Below are 22,579 nucleotides of genomic sequence, written 5' to 3'. Positions count from 1 at the left end.
AAAGATAAAGATTGATTATTTTAATGTTTAAGGTTGATTATTTTAATTATAATTAACTTGGCTAAGTATACTTTGGTTATTTCTGAAGAAATCCATCTTGGTGTTATTCCTAGGTTAGGATGGTGATGAGTTTGAGGATTGACACTAATTTAGAATGAAATTGCCATTTTGATGATTCTGGGGATAGTTTTAAATAAAATTCTTTGATTTGGCCCTCGTGCAGTCGAAAAAATAGAAGTCAAGAATGCTGGCAACTTTCAGGAATCATTTCCACTTTGCTTCGGATATCTATAGGTTTCTTCAATTACAAAATCGTCACCGCGCTCTCCCCCCACCCTTTTCTTCATAAGCAAGAACCATTTATATACTTTAAATTGATAACTTGGCGATGAGAAAGTTCTAACATGGACCTAATGTTGTAAGAAGTCACTCCTCATATATATCAAATAAATAAGAAAACAATATCTCAGATATTCTTTATCATCACATCTACCAGGTTCATCTCATATATATCAAATAAATAAGAAAACAATATCTCAGATATTCTTTATCATCACATCTACCAGGTTCATTTTTTAACTCATGGAATAATCTCAGCTCAATATCTCAGATATTCTTTATCATCACATCTACCAGGTTCATTTTTTAACTCATGGAATAATCTCAGCCAAAAGTAAACAAGAGGCTCTTAAACATGCACTACCCAGTTACTTCCAGTTCAACTGAATCTCCATGATAACGTCAGCAGTATACTATTGAAATACAGTAACAAAGGTCAGTCTCAGTACGCGTCTCAATGTAAGCAAGGGTGGTATGCTATTCTACAATATTCTACGATAAAAAGAATGTCCCCAAGTTCTTTGTATAACAGGGTTCTGATATCATAAGATGAAAACAAAACTAGTTTAGTAACAACAGGGACGGATCCAGGATTTTAGTTCTGGGGGGCCGCGTACAAAAGATAGATAAAATTTTTTTTTAATGTAATTTTATTCACAAGAGATATACCACAACCCACATAAAACGAGTAGAATAGCCAACATCAATATCTCCAAAATATTTCAAAAAAGGAAGATAAATATTATATAAAAAATAGTCAAATAAGCATCATCTATTTTTTTTATAACTAAAATTTCTCTAACTAAAAGGAATTCGACGTTCCTTAACATTTTCAAAGCCTTCAATGATAGCATCAATGCTTAGACTTTTAGCAATTTCTCTTTCAATAAACACCATTAATGCGTCGGAGAGGAAAGCATCCTCCATTTTGCTTCGAAGTCTAGTCTTGACGATATTCATAGCTGAGAATGATCGTTCTGCAGTAGCGGTAGAAACTGAAAGAGTAAGCACAAGTACGATCACTCTAGAAATGAGGTCGTATGTAGCAGATTTATTAGTCTTTACCAACCATTGACCCAACTCAGAAATGGTTGAAAGAGTTTTGAAGTCTGACCCTTTGACTACATTATGCTCATAATGTTTCAGTTGCATCTTCAAACTCTCTTTTTCTTCACTTGTAAAATCTTGTGCATAAAACTTGCCAACCAATTTGCATATATCTTGTATTCTCAAGCCTCAGATGCATTTTGAGGATTTAAGGCAGAACTAAGCATGAGCAATTCTGTCGCATCTTCACTAAAACGCACATTAATTTCTTGCATTTGTGAATCGATCGCGACATAAAGAAAGTCTAATCGATAATGATGCCCAATGGTGATGTCTTGATGACCACGAGCTCATTCTGCCCATTCGCTAAATACCTCTCCATAAATTTCCAATTTCAATGAAACCCCCTTTATTAATCTTGTTGCTACTCATGGTAATATATTTACTATTAATATATACATAAAAATCTTCAAATAATTAATATTCACAAACTAATTTTTTCCCCCAAATTAGGAATAGAGCACCCTAATTTTTCCCCCCAAAATTTTGAGGGGGCTTAAAGAATAGAGCACTCTAATTTTTTCCCCCAAATTTTGGGGGGGCCGTGACCCCCCTTGGACTGTATGTAGATCCTCCCCTGAGTAACAAAATGTAAGGAAAAATATTGTAAACTAGCGTGTCTGAATTCATCGTGATCAGATCATATTGCTTGCTAACATTGGACTTGGGCTTAAAAATATGATTCATAAGAAGCAAGCAGCATAACCAAAGTGAAATTACTCGAAATTCATTGGATCTCCATTAGTCACTGATGGCTTCAACCTGATTATACAAGACAAGCATCATCACATAAACATCTTATACTGCAGATGGTTTATGGCCTCAAGCAATCAGCACGAACATACTCGAACCTTCAAAGCTCAAACCTGCAATTGCAAATCAGACGCAAAAGTGGGTACAACATAATTAATATAGACTCCTCCGCCAAGCGAAATCCTTCAAAATGTGATGAGGATTGAGGATTACAATTTTGTTCTCTTAACACGAAAAAATCCGAACTTGTGCTAAGGTTGAAGGTTACAATTACATATTCTAACAATGACATTTAGTTGGATCTGTTAAACATGTTTGTCATGTCAAGGTTCTACATGTGTGAACAGGATTTTCCCAGGAATGTGAAAGTCTATGAGCCATCTTACCATATCTGCTGTAACTATACAGGTCAATTAATTATGTACTAAATCCAACTCTATACTGCAGTACAGAACACCGGGTCAATTCTTACAAGGTAAAATGACCATTTAAACACAAAAGTAAATTGCACAAAATTGACATTCTCATGCAACCAAGCTACTCTTCCTCATTCTACGATCCAATTTTCAAGATACCATGCAAAGTTTTCCATACTTCAGAAATATCTGATTAAGAGGTTTTCATGTTAAAGGGTAGAGATTCAAAAACAAAACAACTGGAGATTATGTTGTTTCAGCTCCTCACGTAATCCTTAGAGAGCAGGGTTCAGCATTGGTACCTTGATCTTGCCATTCTTGAACACATAAATAAACTATTCAATGGAATATTTATCGAAAGAGACACCAAACAATTTACCTAGGAAGTCATTTTGAGCACTAGGCAATGCAAGACCTGAAACTCCAGCATAGTCGTGAATCATGCACTATTAAGTTGGGCTTTAAAATCGATGGCAGGACAAAAGAGAGGATCATATAAAAGATGGTGGCTCTCAATCCTGCATGTTTGGAATGATGGCTGCACTTTAGTATTTCATAAAATAATCACACATCTCGACGGAAATATGGTGCTAGCATTTGTGCTCATGTGTTTTATAAGAGATAGAGAGAGAGGCTAAGAGAGGTATTGCTAGAAACCTTGCTGTCCCCTTCTATAATGGGTCATCCAATGACAAAATCTGTTGGAAGTAACTGCTAGTTTGAGGAAACCCATTTCATCCACGTTGAAAAGCAGTGCCTAGAAAGGTGCTCTGCTAAATCAGCCTGCATAATATTCAGTACCAACCATTGAACTCCAGGAAAACAAAAAGGAAATAAGAAATTTCTGCACATAATCTAGTGCAACCAATTACTATAAAGGGTTATAATGACATTTCTCAGATAGAAATAAGTCTCCATCTAATCAAAACATATTAGTCAGTATAAGTAATCATTGCAAGAACATCACTTTGCAGACACTTCAATTCAAATTGCATTATCTGTAGGCCTGTTGCAGGCAGGATTTTGAATCCAGGTATCACTAGAGCTGGATCAATAACGGAACATTGGGTTAGGTTTTGGACCCAAATAACTGCTCAATCATGAAGATGGTCCAGGTAGGAGTCAGGTTCTATGCATGTCCAAGTTTTTCGTTAGAACTGACAATGTTATTTTATTGATTACGCACATGTGTGAGTATTAATGCATGCACTCAAGTACCATTTGATGCATCAGCACATAATGCCTTATTACACAGAGCGCTGTATGCGCATTTTTGCGGTGAGTGGGTGGGTGAGTCACTGTTTGAAATGCTAAAATATCTCAAATGTTAAGAAAATGCAAGCATATTAAATAATCAGTATTAAATAGAATACTGATCACATATTATTAACCCTAATCAAAATAATACCATGGATCTTTTTACTAATTAAGCACTAGGCATTACTCTTTTGGCAAGGGAACAGGTTATTTATGAATATAATAATTTACCTGTTCACACTCCACAGTCAGAAACAGTTGCTAGTGAAGGCCACTGCCCCACCAACAGCAGTTATGCTGCTTCCCTAACCCGATGCTGAATTTTCAATTATTCTACTCACAGCATGTCAACAGAAAAAGTTCAAAAAGTGGAAAAAAGAAAGGCAAAAAGGGATCCAGAAATCACAAGAAAATGAAGAAGTGATAACATCTGCTCATCACTGTTGGTAGCTCAAACATTTGGAATGTACTCAAAGGAAGGCTAGCAAATCTGTAACGCGAGATTTGCTTAGGGGAGGTCTCAAGTCGAGACCTCTGTTCCAAGTAAGAAATACTCTTTGCAATGTGGAATTTGCAACAGGCGTCTCCTCATTAATATGAACAAAATAACAAACCTGAGGAATTGTAGGGTTGCCCCATATAAACGACATCACCATGCTTAGATGCAAAATATTTTTCAATGTATTAAATGGAATGTTACAGAAAAGCCAAACTTGCGAGCCATAATAAGAAGAGGCAGACAAGCATTAAAATTCTGTTTTCATGTAGGAAAAGATCTAAATGGTGACATATGCATCTGATTACTGCTGGAAAACAACAATCGAATGCCTCACTCTCTTTTCCAAAATGTAAATAATACCAAATCTATAATACATACTGAGAGTAAGTTTGGGTTCTGGTCCATCACTTTTTTGAACTTTTTCAAATTTCCTTCTGAGTCCCCACTAGTTTTTCTACTTCTCAAATTAGCCGGATTAGCCAACGTTCTTGATATATGGATGTATATGCATACGTGTGTAGTTTAATGTTTTCAAATTCATTGATTTTATTTGTACAAAAAATTTGAACTCAAATCCCAATTTTGACATGTTACCTTCTTTTGTTGAAACTATTTTTTTTATAGAAAATAAAAGGATATGTATTTTTATATTCTCTTATGCATGTAACTTGTTGGAGTAATCTATGTTATATATATTGCTTCAAATTCTTACTTCACTGTGATCAATGTTATCGATAGTGGATAGTGTCACGTAGCGGTGAGGCATCGCTAAGGTTATTTCGGGCTATTGCAGCAAAATAACGGTAAAAAACACAAAGTCAAATAGCGGTCTAATTTAGATATGTATAAATACTAAAAAAATTAAAGAAAAATCTAAAAAATCTAAAAGTACATATTGGATGATTTAAAGAGATCCTAAACATAAAATAGACATATAACCATCACGTAACACCGAAGATGACTGGAGGAGTCAAAAAGTCGTCTTCAAGAAGAAAAGCTTAGCGGTGACAAGAGTGCCCTAAGGAGCTCACGGTGAAGGAGATGAGAGAAAGTATCAAGGTAGGTGCCAGAGGTTATGAGAGGTGGTGGGAGTATGCTGAAAATCACAGGAGACGGTAGAATGCAATGGTCAAGGGTTGAGTTTAATTTTTAAAAAATAAGCCTCAAACCGCTTTTAAATAGCAGTCAAGAAGCAAATTTTGAATGCAATCGCTCACTATTTACCGTTATGATGCACTATTGGCCGTTTTTGTAAACAGACATATTCCGTAATATGTCACCGCTATTACGCGATAGCGTAGTGGGCGATAGCGTCGCGGGAAATCACGGGAAGGGACCACTAACGCTATTAGCGTCGCTATTGCGGGGCTATTTATCGCTATTTATAACAGTGACTGTGATGATCAATTGTTAAGCATTCTTAATTGAATCGAACAAAATATTTATTTATTTTTATAATCACAAGTAAAAATCATAGGAATTTCCATAGAATATAGAGATTCCTGCAATCTATCTAACTACAGTCTGTGTTTTTGCTGATTAAAATTGACCGATCATGTCACACCCCGAAACTGCAACGAAAATTCATAAATACGGGTAACGCAACAGCAACGACCCATGCACAAGAAGCCGGACACTTCATATCAAATAGCTTTTCTCAAAACATATATAAATCTGTTGATGATAGAAGTTTAGAGCAAACCGTATATATAATCGGTATTTACAATTTGCTCTAAACTTCTATCATTAGCAAATTTATATATGTTTTGAGAAAAACTATGTGATATGAAGTGTTAGGCTTGACTCGTGCATGAGACATGTCTAGTGCATGGATTGCTGCTGCCGCGTTACCCGTATCTATGAATTTTCGTTGCAGTTTTGGGGTGGACAGTAAGATGGTATCAGAGCAGTAGTTCCATCAGTGTGTTGCTTTCTATTGGGCTTCCTGATGTTGATGGCGAGTAACTCCAGATCTCATCATCTCACTTATTGTTTGATTAAGATCATTATCTCTGTGAGGGGTATGGTCATTAGCTGCAGCCATATCTCCCTATAATAATAAATAATAAAATGTTCGGGCCAACTATTGTACAAGAGACAATTTCTAAGCCAGTCACATATACACAAATCAAATAATTATGAATTCAATTATTGCTCACCAACATAACACAAGTCAGTACTTACAAGTCAAGAGTATATTATTGATATTTAACTTTTTCAGTTCTTACACATATACGAGTATATGTGTTTACATATAAACATGTGTTTCTACCAAGAAGTGGCCTATATACACCAAAGTGTAACTAAGAAAACCCATATACTGTTTTACAAAACTGTCCTACTAACTAAACTTTAATCCATCAAGGAAAATGAGCTGCTGGAACTAGATTTATTATCAGTCGACTCGGACATAGGATCAGGTCGACACCACAAGTCCCCCACCCATCGAGATCAAGTCTACATCTATACCAATGTTACTTGACTCGCCCTTAGAGAAGGCGAGTCCCTGATCATCACTGAAAGTCCTGACCATATGAGACTCGATGCTGGAGGAGTCAGATGAGATCATGATGACTTCAGAAGGTGATGACTCTATTGAAATAACCTCTACTACTGGCTCATCGTCATCAGAGGGATCAGTCTCAGCCTTTGAAGAATCTACTATAATGACTTCTACTAACCTACATCCGAGGAGTCTGGCGCTGCACGGTCAGCCAATATCTCTTTTAGGTCTATCTCATCGAAATCATATTCCCAATCATTTAAGCTGGGCTCCTAATTTGCTGTCAAGCCATCACGCTTTCGCTGCGCCCTACATTCTGCTTTTTGCTCTGAACTTCTATCATTAGCAGGTTTATATATGTTTTGAGAAAAATCATGTGATATGAAGTGTCAGACTTGACACATGCACAAGACTTGGGTCGTTGTTGTCATGTTACCCGTATTTATGAATTTCTGCTGTAATTTCAGAACGTGACAATAATGTGGTATCAGAGCCTAGGTTTCGATGTTATAAGCCTTGTAGGATGCATTAGCATAGTGTATATGTGCTAGATGAGTGTTGTTGTATGGATCAATTATGTGACATATATATATATATATATATATATATATTTGAGTCGTCCAAAAAGTTCTATTCATTCGAAACCGTTAAAATTACAGCGAGTAGATGAATGGTCAAAATACGACGGGTTCACCCCAAAATTGGTGTGTTTAGGTTTAAGAACGTGTAGATCAAATTCAACGGAGCAGATCGTAAAAAAATATTAGGGAATGATGTGATTTTAGGCCGCGTTCTTAGGTGGGAGCCTAGGGTGTCACCTTAGATTCACTTTTCTCATATATATATATATATATATATATATAGAGATATATATATATATATACATATATATATATATATATATATATATACATATATACATAGAGAGAGAGAGAGAAAGAGAGAGATGAGCTTATGTCAACTTAAGTGGATATGAGGCATTGTACACCAAACTTTTTATCCACTCATTGTCTTTAGATTTGTGCCATCAAGAGATAGATACACAAATCTCAAAAGACTCTTCATATCTTTCACGGATCCCAAAACAACATCAATGGATAAAAAATTGGTGGATGACTAGCTCCTATCCACTTAAGTTTATATAAGATTCTCTCTCTCTCTCTCTCTCTCTCTCTATATATATATATTGAGGCCTTTTAGGTATCTTAAGGAAGGTACATGTGGGGTTTAGCTATTTTATTTCATTTTAGAATTTTTCTAGTATTTTCTTAACACCTAACTATTTTATTTTATTTTATTTTTTGTTCTTTTATTTTAGTGCGCTGATGGATGGTCCCCTTTTGTAGGATGGCGGAGATACATTCATCTATAAGTTTCTCATATACCTAGTCTAGCTCCATGACCTCAATAGACAGCACTTGGGAGCAACCTAAAAGACCGGGAATACGATTTCGATGAGATAGAGATATTGGTTGACCATGCGACGCCAGACTTCTCGGATGTATAGTCAATAGAGGTTAATGTCATTATAGTAGATTATTCAGAGTCTGAGGCTGATCCCTCTAATGACAATGAGCCAGTAGTATAGGTTGTTCCGATAGAGTCCTCACCCTCTGAAGTCATCATGATCTCATCTGACTCCTCTAGCATTGAGTCCTATGTGGCCGGGACTTTCAGTGATGATCACGGACTCGCCTTCTCTGAGGGCGAGTCAAGAAGTCCTAGTATAGATGTAGACCTTGATCTTGATGGGTGGGTGACTTATGGTGTTGACCCAGATCCTATCCGATTCTGATAGTGGCCAAGACTCAAAGGAGACCGAGTTAACTGATAAGGAATCTAGCTCCTCTTGCAGCTCATTTTCCTTGATGGAGTAAAGTTTAGTTAGTAGAACAATTTTGTAAAACAGTATATGGGTTTTCTTAGTTACACTTTTGGTGTATGTATGTCATTTTTTGGTAGAAATGCATGTATATATGTAAACCCATATACTCGTATATGTGTATGAATTGAAAAGTTAAATATCACTAATATACTTTTGGCTTGTAAATACTGACTTGTGTTATGTTGGTGAGCAATGATTGAATTCATAATAACTTGCATATATGTGACTAGCTTAGAACTTGTCTCTTGTACAATAGTTGACCCAAACATCATATTATTTATAAGGAAATATGGCCACAGGTAATGACCAAACCCCTCCTCATAGAGATAATAATCTTCATCAAACAATAAGTGAAATGATGAAAGAGTTACTTGTGCATCAACATCATCAAGAAGTCCAGTAGATAGCAACACATCGATGGAACTGTAGCAAAAATTCATAAATACGAGTAACACCATAGCAACGACCTATGCACAAGACAAGTCCCGTGCACAAGTCAAGCCTGACACTTCATATCACATAGCTTTTCTCAAAAAATATATAAACTTGCTGATGATAGGAATTCAGAGATCACTTTATAATTTTATTAGGAAACCAAGTATTCATGGAATAAGAATTCTATTGGGATGGATATTCCTTTTAGGCTAAGTACTCAATTAATTTAACTATTTAATCAGAAAATCATTTAATCAAAATATGCGATTACAATTTTTTTCATTTGTTCTATTATATATTAAATATATATCAGTTGTAGAAACATTTGAAAATTCTCAGATTGCATGTTGTCAAAAATATCGTGTACCAAAAATAATAACATAACTTCAGACTTGAAATCAAACAGAAACGAAGCCTAACGGTTTCAAACTCAAGAAAAGCAAGAAAAGAAATAATGACAAGGTCAAATATTTTTCTATAACGTGAAAAATCTATAAAATAATTGGGCTAATAAGACACAAAAAGGTATTAAATACGCAGATGGACTCCCTGAGTTCTAACCCAATAAGCCGTTTGACAGCATTATTGGGCAGTATAAGACCAACACAACACTCTGCCTCCCCACACAGTTATGCAGCTGCATAATCAGACTTCTAGATTGTGCACCAATTATGGGTGAGATGAGTTTCAGAGAGAACCTGCTCTGGTCTATATTTAGTCTCACATTTAACTTTTAGGCAGCTGAATAGGTCCATTCTGGTCAGCTCAGATTTAGGTCAATGATCAATGTGAAAACCCTTGTCAAATGCTACCTTTATCAAGGATCAGCACGTATAATATCCATGACCATTGGCGCCAAACAATTGGACAAACAGAGAGCATAATCAAATAAGTACAAAGAAAACTTAACCTGCATGGAAACTTAGAAACTAAGATTCATATGGCACATGATTGTTTAAATAATAATTTTTTATTTTGCAAAATTGTGTATCAGCTTCAGCTACAGCTAAAAGGGATATATTAGACATATAAGAATTGGTATTGCTTGTAATTCATTCTATTTTCATCCATAATTTCACTAAGATGTAACTTGATGACCTTTGGTTTTATTTTAAGGTTCAATAAGCAAGTCCTAAAAGGAACATGCTTACTATCTCTCTTTCTCTTCTTCACCACCTTTTCCCCTCAAGGAAAATAACCACTTTCTTCACCCTCACATGTACTTGTATCATTCATCTAGCTCCAATAGAGTAATAAGACTGTTATATGTTGCCCCAAATTATATAAACATTACAATACCAAAAAATCCTAAACATATAATGTCGAGATGTACTGCATTTTTTTTCTTATGAAGGCAAAAGAAACATTGAGAAGGAAAAGTTAGCAAGATAATGCACAAAGAAAAGGGGAAGATCATCATACAGTGTTCCATGCACAGGAAAAACCATCTGTCGACAGAAACCAGCTACTCCCTCCGGACTGCAAGCCTTGCCACCCACCAAACATTTCAAATTCCACCAGTTCTTCAGCTTTATTATCTTCAGACGCATACCTCTTTCTCCTCTTTTTCTTTCTATCTCTCTTTCTCTTCTTGACACCACCTTTTCTTGCAACGCCTTCTCCGTCACTGTTTGAGCTATATAGCATTGAAAAACCATCTGAGTTCACTAATGAATATTCGTCGGACTTGCGGAAACTTATTCCATTTTCAACAAACAATGATTCACACGACTGCTGAGTTCGGCATTCTTTTGACAAGTAATAGTGGATAATCCAAGATTGTAGTCCCGCCCATTTTATTGCCACCTGCTCTTTCATGTCTGCACATTCTTTCATGAGAGCCCAATGATCAGCATCACTACATACTACTGCATTTCTCAAAAGATCCTCCAAATTCCCCTTCTCTTCCTCATGATCTTCATCACCCAAGACACGCAACAGTTGTCTCCCATGAGAGACAACAGCATTTAACAAAAGAAAATCATCAAGTGACATAAAATCATTACATTTTGAAAGAAGATTTTCAAGCCAACAAGACGGGTAGCCATATTCCTTGCACTTCACATTTAGACGAATCAGCCTACCAAGGGACTTCAAAAAAGTAAGGAGACTGCTCTCATCCAACAAAATGAGGAGATTTTGTGATAGAAATGAAAATTCAATTTCCTCAAGAAAATCCTCAATGACTGTCCAGATATCATCTAATTTCTCCTCATACATCAACTGTATAAATTTATCTACAAAGTATTTCACATCAAGGTTCAAAATATCACCATCCTTAACAGATTCGGCAAGCTCATCTGATAACCAGAAATCTGGTACATATTCAAGAAAATTTTCTACAGTCTTGAGGACATCCAAGTCATAAAAATAATGGGGTTTTGTAGCAACAACTGCCGGAGATTGACCATGCTTCCCTTTCCACTCAAGCTCCTCCCAACAGATATCTCGGTTCACAAATGCAAACTGGGATAGTGCTCTAGCTCCTTTCTTATGCCCAGATTCACTAGTAGTTGCAAAATTATCGAACCATTGCAATATGCGCTTCTGGTTTCCTGCACATACACACATAATACTCTGACTAACTTACTCTCAAGTCAGCATAACCATTGAGACTAGCTAACATTTTCAAGCATACAATTCTTGACTCTCTTAAACTTTGGTCCGATGACTCCAATTTACATAAGGGTGAAATAATAAACAAATTCAGAACAAACCTGAAAAGAAAAAATATATACATAAGCATTAAATAATAAATGAAAACTAACATGTAAAATGAATACATGTTCATATAGAAAGAAGCATTGATGGAAAAAGTTGAACTACCTTTGAAAAACTTCTCAAGCATGTAACTTTGCTTTGCAATTATAGGGCCCACTTTTTCCGGCCTCTTCTCGAAAACCATTTGCAGAACTCGAGGAGCCACATCTTGTTTCGAGTTCTTAGATCTCAATATATCAACAAACAGGCCACACTGATCGCGAGGATCAATAGTATGGATGCTTGAAATGCTATTGCAGAGCCAAATCCGAGCTTCATATCTACCACCAGATTTTATCACTCTCCCTATAATTGATTCAAGATTCTGCAAAAGAGAGATCCTCTCTTTTGCTGTGCCTTCATTTCCTAAGTCACTATATACTGGTGGCGATAAGAAGAGTTTAACCATTCTCTGTTATAGAATTCAAATTCCTTCAACCCTAATGAGATCACGAACAATTATTATCAAATTTCACCGATAAAATAGGGGAATTACAGGTAGCGGTACTGAAATGAAACCCTAAAAATCCATAATGCTAAGGTTAATAAGTCGAGAAATTAGGGTTTACGGGTTTTGAGTATGATTGATGATGATAAATATATGTTTAATTCATAATAATTGGAAATTTAAGTTGAAGAAGCGTACCGATCGACCTCACTCGCAGTGAAGAGAGGAAAAAAATCTTGTAGAAAAAAGGTTCTCCGCTCATTACATTGATTGATCCTTAACCTTCGTCGTCGCTCTGCACATTTATCGCGGATGAATTGGGTCGGGTTCTGACCCGATCCGCATTATGTCCGAAAACAATTGGAGAACTTTAAAAAAATGACCGTTTTCAAAACATAATTAGCAAAATTGACATTTTCCCTAAAATAATGAGCAAAATCGACTTATTTTTAGCCATGTTATCAAGATTGACAAAAAAGAAGTCGATATTAAAAAAAATCATCTTTAAAATACACGTGTATTTAAGTTGGTTAACTAAAAATTTCAACCCGTGCTCTCTCTCCTCCAACCGTTCTCTTCATCTTTCTTCTCTCTCATCCGATTCGCCCTCGACCACTGCCCTAGGTCACCCTCGACCACCGCTCTAGGCCGCCCTCGACCCTCACTCTTGAGGCTCCCTCAACCGCCGCCCTTACCTCGTCGCTCTCGAGGCCACCCTCACCCTCGACCACCGCCTTTGCCCTCCCCCTCGAGGCTTCCTCGACCACCGCCCTCGAGGCTGCCCTCGACCACCGCCCTCGCCCTTGACCCTAGCCCTTGACCTCTGTCCTCAAGGCCACCCTCGCCTTGACCCTCGAGGCTCCCTCGACCACCGCCCTTGCTCTTAAGGCTCCCTTGACTGCTGACCACCGCCCTCGCCCTCGACCACCGCAATAGAGGAGATTGAGGAGAAAGGGGAGGCAGGAGATCTGGAAAGAGGGGTAATGGCGGCTGAGATTAAAAAAAAGGGAAATGAATACACATGACTAATAGACCGTGTATATTTTGAGCCTAATTAGTTTCGTAATTAGCAATTTAATTACGTGGGACTAGTAGTCCCATGTATTTTAAAGATGTTTTTTTTCAAAATTGAACTCTTTTTAGTCAGTCTTGATGACGTGGCCAAAAAGATGTCGATTTTGCTCATTATTTAGGGAAATGATAGATTTTGCTAATTATGTTTTAAAAACGGTCTTTTTTTAAAAAATTCTCCGAAAACAACTTGATAGGGGTTGAAAGCTTACATATACAACACTCTCGAGTTTCTTTTTTTCCCCATTTTCTTTTTCTTATTTTTTGATGGTAATCTCAAATTCCTTTTTTTTAACTACACAAATCAATAGGACCAATTGCTTTTAAAGCATCCTATGGTCAGATTTTCATTCATTAAACCTATTCTTTCAAATATATTATGCTTTTTTTTTTTTTTATTATTACAAACTGTACATTATTGCTAACTACCATTTATCTAGAATTTTTTAAAGGAATATTTATCTAGAATTATAACTCAATGTTGCAAAGAAGATAGAGCCTGTTTACGGACTTTAACTCAAAATAAAAAAGAAGAAAAATTCGAAATGAATTTAAAAAAACAGTACGTAATGTGTAAGGAAACCAAAGAGGAAGAAGATAATCATAAGAAATAAATCTTTTGTTTAAGATTAATGATAACTACACTATACTTTCCTAAACTCTTGATGAGTCATGAAATTTTTTAAAAAAAAGTAACAGAAATTAGACCCCACGATAAAAATTAAAGAGATTTAGATCCCCACGCTTTTTTCTCTCATAGCATAGAACTAATGTAAGCGGTGTAGAAGTAATGAATGTGTAATAATCAATGTGCAGTGTAATCATTGTCATCTCTCCACGGTCATCTCTGGTTAACATGAACAATCAAAAAGCCATGCTTAATTAATACTCAATCACGCACACATACAGGTACTATCCACTCTATTATCCACTTGAGTGGATGGTGCCTTTTGTCTGATCTACATACAGGTACTATCCACTCTATTATCCACTTGAGTGGATGGTGCCTTTTGTCTGATCTATAGGGATTTTTAGATCTCGTAAAAACCCGAAAAGTCACCAAACACATCAAATAAAATCACACAAAATTTAACGTGGAAAACCCACAACAGGGAAAAACCACGGGATCAAAATCAATCCATTATCATCTCCAAATTACAATCTTTTGCACGGAGAAAGACCGCCAAACACACACACACTCTCTCTCTTTCTCTCTACACTTATTAGTTTTTTTTTCCCTTCAACAATAGAAGAATATATATAGGGAAACCAAAACTCTATCTCTAGCCTAACGTCCTAATTAGAATAAGATTCAAACTCCTAATCATGATAAAACCCAAACTCCTAATCATGATAGATCTCTAACCCTATCTAATTCTCATAAAGTTATGCAAAGAATTAAAAACACTATACTAACTTAGAGTTTGAGTTGATACCCAACACAACCAAAAAATTTTAAACCGTTGGATGCATATGTTTCATTTGATAGATTAAGATCCAATCAATAGATATCTTGCTTTAATTTATGGAGGGGTAGATAGGTAAAATAAAGCTGAACATTAATTAATCTTCGTATCTCTCTCTCTTTATCTCTCTGTTAATTACACCGGAGGGAAAAGAAAAAAAAAAATCACCGCCTCTTTCTTAACTGGCGGCTTTCGGGGATGGGCGCCTCCAATCCGGATGTTTGCCGGCCCCTCCGAAGCTCCGGCGACGGCTTCTCCGTTAGCAATACCTTCTATTAGCCGGTTCAAACATCGACCAGTCTCCGTGAGATATATAAATAAATCTAAAAAAACTAGAATAACAAGAGATCAAGAATTTCAAATACTAGATTACTCGACTGTGTACCGCACGCTAGAGCCTAAACACGTCCAACTCAAGAACCGGTGGAGAAGAAGAATTGTGATATAGCTAATGCCAAAATCATTTGTGTAAATAGGATTGAAGCAGCTTAAGGCAGAGATCCTTGCCGTCTCTTTAAATCAACTCCTAATCAACATTAATTCATATTAATTAATTGAGGAATCAACCACTAATTTAACAGAGTTAATTTGCCTATGTAGACCATTTGGCCAGCCATAAGTAGCATGCTGTGCGCATACTATATATAGCTTTCTAAACCCCCAACATAAATTTAACGGAGTTTATTTGGACTTGAAAAAAAAAAAAATGGAACCAATCGATTGCATTCCTCTAATCCTGTGAAATTGACGGAGGTGCTCATGGTTATGGTGCAGCAAACGCCGGCGTGTCTTCCTAGGGAGGACAAAAAAAAATATAGGAGAGTCTTGAGTTTTCTTCCGAGATCGGCGACAGCGAAGTCGGAGAGGCATGACATTCTTCTTCGTTTTCTTTCCGTTCATGCGCTGAGGTTTTCCTTCCCAATTTACCCTTGCTCAGTAAATCGCTGCCGCATCGATCTAATTAGATTTTAATCTATCAAATGAAATATTTGAATCCAAGGTCCTCTGAAGTCGTCGTTTTAGTTTTCTCTCCTTTTTTTTTAAATGTGTGCGGCGGAACAGGGATGGGAAAAAGAAGAATAGGCTGGTAGAAAATGAAATAGGGTTTTGGGTATATATGATGGTCGTTTTTTAGTAATAGACTCTCTAACAAATTTTGTATAGGGAGAGGTTCAAATGCAAACCTCACTATCCTAAAAACTAAAAACCTATCCACTCCGTTGGATTGAGATTCATTCAATGGCTGAGATTATAAGACAATTAATGCTGCATAAGGGTAATCAGGTAAATTTATCAGCTTCCAAAGAGAGGTAATTAATGTGACTGTTGAGTTCCCCAAAAGTCACACCTCTCTCGTACACCCCCCATCTTTCTCTCTCTCCATCTCTTCTTATTCAGACCATCACCACCGCACCCATCAACTCCTATCAAGCGCCGACCGTCGCCTCCCATGAGCTCGACCTGTGCCGCCTCCAGCTCGCCGCCGCTCCCCCACCGCCCTCGCCTGAGCTCGTCCCCACCCTTGGCTGCACCGAACTCCTCCCCAAGCCGCCCTCCTCTCTCGTCGCCCACCTCCAGCGCCACCCATCGGCCGTCCTCATGGCCATCACCACCTCCGAGCTCCGCCATCTCGAACCAAATCCCCGCCTCCGACCTCGCCCTCATCCCCTCCCACCACGTCAGCTCCGACAGCAGCGCCTCCACGTCCAGCTACCGCCGCTCCAACCTCCTCGACGACCTCCGCCATCTCGATTCACAGCAGTGAATCTGGATTCACATCAGTGAATCTCGATTCACATCAGTGAATCTCGATTCACAGCAGTGAATCGCGATTCACTGAGTGAATCCAGATTCACTGCTGTGAATCCAGATTCACTGCTGTGAATCGAGATGGCGGAGGTCGTCGAGGAGGTTGGAGCGGCGGTAGCTGGACGTGGAGGCGCTGCTGTCGGAGCTGACGTGGTGGGAGGGGATGAGGGCGAGGTCGGAGGCGGGGATTTGGTTCGAGATGGCGGAGCTCGGAGGTGGTGATGGCCATGAGGACGGCCGATGGGTGGCGCTGGAGGTGGGCGACGAGAGAGGAGGGCGGCTTGGGGAGGAGTTCGGTGCAGCCAAGGGTGGGGACGAGCTCAGGCGAGGGCGGTGGGGGAGCGGCGGCGAGCTGGAGGCGGCACAGGTCGAGCTCATGGGAGGCGACGGTCGGCGCTTGATAGGAGTTGATGGGTGCGGTGGTGATGGTCTGAATAAGAAGAGATGGAGAGAGAGAAAGATGGGGGGTGTACGAGAGAGGTGTGACTTTTGGGGAACTCAACAGTCACATTAATTACCTCTCTTTGGAAGCTGATAAATTTACCTGATTACCCTTATGCAGCATTAATTGTCTTATAATCTCAGCTATTGAATGAATCTGTAATGAAACTAGGAACCCAAGTGAGGACAGCCATCTTTGCCACAAATAGAATCCACCGAAGTAAATTTCCAACACTAAGAAAAGCAATGAATCTACCACACAAGAGGGACCAGAACTGAAGAAAGAAAAACTGCATAAGGTAATGAAACTAGGAACCCAAGTGAGGACAGCCATCTTTGCCACAAATAGAATCCACCGAAGTAAATTTCCAACACTAAGAAAAGCAATGAATCTACCACACAAGAGGGACCAGAACTGAAGAAAGAAAAACTGCATAAGAAAAACCAAAACTTCAGAAAACTAATCAAATTTCCGAAACATGCCAGAATTATGGCTACAGTCAAAATTTGAAATGTCATTAAGCAAGTCCAGACAAACTTAATATTACGCTTATCACTAACCCCTAGCCAAAACAAAGGACTTTAACAGTAGCTGTAGAGTTGAAAGCAAACAGAACTGATACAAAAAAATGCTATGAAAATTGAGCTAATCTTGACTGGATCTTCACTCGTCGTCATCTTCATCCTCATCATCACCACCTCCAGAACTGTTGAGGGCATTCAACCTTTCAATAAGCCTGGCCTTCCTCTCATCATACGTCAGCTTCTTCAAGTTGTATCTGTGAGACAAAATCCAGTATTAGCAATAAATCAGTAATGGGCACTAAGAATGTATCGACGATCTTATATCAGCAAACGATCTTATATCAGCAAAGGACAGGATTTCACCTCTTGTGCTCCTTTGGAGGCTCCTTGGTGGATTTCACCAGAGTTGGGTCTGCTCGGATGGCAGCATGCACCTTCTTGTAAAGCTCTTCCATGTCATCAGCTTCAATTCCCTCCTTGATGTAGTCACTAAAATGAGTCTGATATTTCTCAGGCTCATCCTCCATCAGTGTCTGCAAGAAGAATCACAAGGTGAATATCTGATAAAAGAATATACAAGCAAATGAGCAGTCAACGCTGGCCTCAAGGAGACACAAGTAAATAACATACAACTGGGAATTAAAAAGTAAAGATTTGGGTCTTACCCTCATGTAAGAAGCAACATGGCCACCGAAAATGTACTTCCTGTGAACTTCAGCATCCAACTGCTTCTCATCCTTCTTGAAACCTGCAAACCTCTTCTCACTGTGAGGAATGTCGAGGCCGCCATCAAGTGCTCCCTGCATTAGAAAAAAAATAGGAGCGTAAGAAACCACTGTTGACACAGTGTCGACTAAAATTATAGAATCAAAATAGCTATCAGATAATCCTACAGAAAATTTCTAGATATATGTTAATTGTTATGAGAAGTACCAGTACTCTCAGAATCATACAAATAACCTGCAAATGTAAAGCCCTATCCTATGCATTGCAACACGAGAAATTGTGCTAAACTCGAATTGTCTGCAGATTAAAACGGTCATACTCGTGGTATGTTTGAACAGTTGCAGTATGTGTGTGGTTTTATAATGTATGATGCATAGCAGAGGAAATAAAGGATGAACTTGTTCTCTATGTTTAACCTAGTCTTCATTCTAACAGATGAGTTAAGTCAACCTAATCCCTAGTTGCTTCTCCATACATAAGAAATTCAGGGAACAAATAAGAGCATTTTACAGTTACAGATGTGAAGGACCTTCAGCATTAAGGAAGAAAAGCGAATTTATATGGTTTAGCGTAATAGGCCCCCCCAAAAAAGTTGTGATAAGGGTTAGGAAAATCGAACTAATAGCTAAAACATGCTGACATGTACTTGCAGGAAAAAAGAGTAAGGGATAAACAACAAAAAGAAAGCATCGGGATTATTTGATGGGATAGAAACCTCATCTTTGAAACAAGCATCATCTCAAATAACTAAGCAAAAAAAATCTTGCAGATGCCCAAATAGCTCAAAGTCATGTTTCTTATAAACGCGATGTGACTTATTAAAAAAATGGAAAGCTGTGTTTTTACTGTCCAACAATCAGGCCTCAACTTAGTATAGTAGTCTAAACATTTCATGCCTAACTCTAGTTTCTTTGTTAAATGTCCATTAAGTAATTGTCATCAAGAGATTAGAAAAAGCAATTTGCAATTAGAAGTAAAAAAAACATCAGGGTAATGGCAAAATAACTACTCGCAATGGTGGAGAAAAAGATCCTCCCAAAAAACGCAGTAAAAAAACTAGTATGACATAAATTATCAAAAAACAAAACTTAGAAAAGGAATTTAACATGTAGTTGCAGCAAAGACGAGAAGGGATGAAGAAAAAAATTGTGTTTCTTACACAAAACTCACATTGAATCATTTTCAAAAGGGATACCAATCTTCTTGACAACTAGCAATCATGGCTCCGCTTACCATTTAACATGATTATGTAACGTGCTCATCTCCGTCCCTCTAAAGTTCAATAAACCTATTACTATACTGATTTAACAGATGACTTCACTATTTCACTAAATGACACATTTGGGCCAAACATGGAGTCACTAAATTTGATTTAATATACATAATGTAGTGAATCAATGAAGGATTTAAGGATATGGTAGTAAAAGTTGTACCTTAAGAGCACCAAATACACGGTTGCCAGTAGTTGTCCTAATAAGACCAACATCCAAGAGAGCACGGAAGGGCCTCCTGCTTTCAGCTGGTTCAACAGAAAAATCTTCTCCAGTAGCCTAAAGAAAATATAAGTATGTCAGAAAAACTATAGCCCTACCCATGCGAAAGTGAATACTATTAAATAACACTACCTCAACATTCCCCTCATATTCCGCATCCATTTCAAGCATCTTGAGAACACGGCGAGCCAACAGAAGTCCAGTGCAGTAGGCTAAATTTTGTTCAACATAGGTTATAGTATGAAAATACCACACATTAAATCGAAAGAAACTATTAAAATGCTCATTTAAAACATTGTATAACTACCAGCAGCATAGTTGGTAAGACCAGCTTTAAGCCCATAGCGAGGTAGCTCATGAGAATAAGCTGCAGCGAGAACCATATCACCAGTGATGCTTGCAGATGTTATTTGTGCAATAATATCCTTGTTGGTGAATCGAACAACAAATCGGTACTTCGGGGTGTTGTACTTATTCTTATCTTGATTGATAAGACGAATACGTGCCCGGTAATCAGTCTTCCCATCTGCACAACCAACAGAGATATTTTCAGTATAAACAGAAAAAAAGGAGTTTGAACAGAATAAAATACGGCAAGTACCTCTTCTTCTCTTGTATTTCACTTGGAAACGCTTAAAGTAAGCCCTGGACTTCTGGGCCTTGACAAATGCCTAAAAATTCATGTGACAAGCGTAAGTCAAATATATGAGACTAATATTATTAAGGGAATGATGGGTATGAGGTGGCGGCTCATTTTGCTAAATGAGCTGCTAAGAGATGGAATGGTGAGATCCCCACCTTTTGATGTGACTAACAAGATAGGCCTCACAACAAGGCTATCTCTCGGTAGCTCATTTAGCAAATGAGCCGCCATCTCATATCCATTATTGGCTATTATTAAATGGTTATGACCCAAACATGTGAACAAATAGCATCATGTTAATTTTCTGTACACATACAAAGTGATTTAGCATGATAAAATATAGGGTAATTTGCACTCAAATAACTAGAGAGTTGCCTCATTTTAACTTGGATACCCAAAGAAAAAAAGTTGCCCTAATACAAAATACCCCAAAGTTCAACAAAATTTAACATTCACACCTAAACTTGAATTTTAACATTCACACTCCCAAGCTTGAATTTCTTGAGTTTGAGGTATCAAAGTTAATTTTTTTTGCTAAGTTTGGGGCATCAAACTTATATTTTGTTGAACTAAAATTGGAGTAAACTTCTAGGGTATTTAAGAGCAAATAATCCTAAAATATAATGTAAGGTCTAGTCACCAATGATGAGACCGAACAGAAGTGTAACTAACAGTCTAATAATCAAGAAGTTGATCATCATTATAATGTAGTCTCTCTGTAAATACCAATAATAATAATAATTTGTCAAAAGATACTGGAATTCCTCAGCTCCAAAAAAGCAAGAAGCGCTATTGAGGAACACCCCAACACCAACACTATATATCAGATTAAATGACTAAAGATCTACAAGAATTATACGCTGAACCCATTTGATTCTCTTTTATCTAATAAGTCACGGTTTAGATACAATCATAAAAAAGAATGCTACAGAACTTAAGTATGAGAAATAGATCTAAGAATAAAACCCTAGAGACAAATGTAGGCAAATAGAGAAAGATCCAAGTAATAAATTTAGTAAATTTAATAAGGGATGGCGATGGATCTCTTACCATTGCTCTTCCTCTTCGTGAGCTCTCTCTTCGAAGAATGAAGAAGAAAGAGCGTGAAAGGGATTTTAGGGAAGCGGCGGGTTCTAGTTTTATATAAAACCCTAGATATCTGGATCTAGGGTTTATAACTAGTTCGCTCAGCGAACGGTTGAGATTTGCCGAATTCCTATAGTTGGGTCCGGTCTGGGCCGTGTCTGGGCCGTACTGGGCTCAGACTTGCTTTATTTTTCTCATCCTTTTTCTCCCTCTTATTTTTTCTTTACTAAGTTTTATGCACGTGGTCAAATATCGTGATTAAATATATTTGGTTTATTTCCTTACCAAAACTTGTTCATCGGTTTCACTTTGATGGTTTTTGCTTACTTATATATCTAAACTTTAGCACTGAGATTATTTATTTTCTTTAATATTCGTTTAAATGAACTACACCCAATTTAAATTTTTATATTGATAATTGAATTGACAGGAAAAAAAATGTAATTCGAAATCAATTTGAATTATCATGTCATTGAGACCGACATGAAACCAAGCTTGAACTGAGAAAATATAGCATTGTAAAAGTGAAAAACACTTCAAAAAATAGCGTTCTAAAAGGAAAATGGATAATTAAAGCTCATAAGACAAGATGATTGATTAAAAGTGGGCTAAAATGACACAAAAGATAATATGGAGTTTGTTCCTAATCCTTGATATACTTTAAAAAATTATAAAATAAAGATTAATACTAAATCTAGTATACTTTTATATAATGAAAACATCCACATAATCATATAAAAGTACTAAAAAAGTTTATGAAAATCCCTTACAAAAATTCCTAATCGACTCCAAAAAAACCTATTTTATAAAATATTTAGAAAATAATGTCTTTCATTCCTTCTGTTTTATTTTTTATTGAGACGTTATCAATCCTTCTCCACCTTTATATTTTTTGATAAAATTAGACTACTTTTAGA

The 22,579-nt window shown here is 37.3% G+C and overlaps 3 protein-coding genes across 3 annotated transcripts; all 3 read right to left on the bottom strand.

Annotated features, from left to right (window-relative positions):
• Positions 2,149–12,689, bottom strand: LOC109837564. The gene is made up of 6 exons (XM_020405865.1): positions 12,601–12,689; positions 12,021–12,394; positions 10,617–11,749; positions 3,273–3,398; positions 2,995–3,133; positions 2,149–2,312 (listed from the first exon to the last, which is right to left on the bottom strand). Exons 2-4 carry the CDS (start codon positions 12,361–12,363, stop codon positions 3,330–3,332), a joined length of 1,545 nt encoding a protein of 514 aa, XP_020261454.1. The 5' UTR covers positions 12,364–12,394; positions 12,601–12,689; the 3' UTR covers positions 2,149–2,312; positions 2,995–3,133; positions 3,273–3,329.
• Positions 13,120–16,568, bottom strand: LOC109838788 (spidroin-1-like). The gene is made up of 2 exons (XM_020407215.1): positions 16,299–16,568; positions 13,120–13,392 (listed from the first exon to the last, which is right to left on the bottom strand). Exons 1-2 carry the CDS (start codon positions 16,566–16,568, stop codon positions 13,120–13,122), a joined length of 543 nt encoding a protein of 180 aa, XP_020262804.1.
• On the bottom strand, positions 17,641–21,740 carry LOC109837563 (60S ribosomal protein L5). The gene is made up of 8 exons (XM_020405864.1): positions 21,627–21,740; positions 20,535–20,604; positions 20,241–20,459; positions 20,066–20,145; positions 19,874–19,990; positions 18,380–18,514; positions 18,078–18,247; positions 17,641–17,968 (listed from the first exon to the last, which is right to left on the bottom strand). Exons 1-8 carry the CDS (start codon positions 21,627–21,629, stop codon positions 17,854–17,856), a joined length of 909 nt encoding a protein of 302 aa, XP_020261453.1. The 5' UTR covers positions 21,630–21,740; the 3' UTR covers positions 17,641–17,853.

Source organism: Asparagus officinalis, chromosome 4 (assembly GCF_001876935.1).
Source record: "Asparagus officinalis chromosome 4, Aspof.V1, whole genome shotgun sequence".
Lineage (NCBI taxonomy): Eukaryota > Viridiplantae > Streptophyta > Magnoliopsida > Asparagales > Asparagaceae > Asparagus > Asparagus officinalis.
Note: the sequence above shows the minus strand (reverse complement) of the source record. Positions and strands in the feature narration are given on the sequence as shown.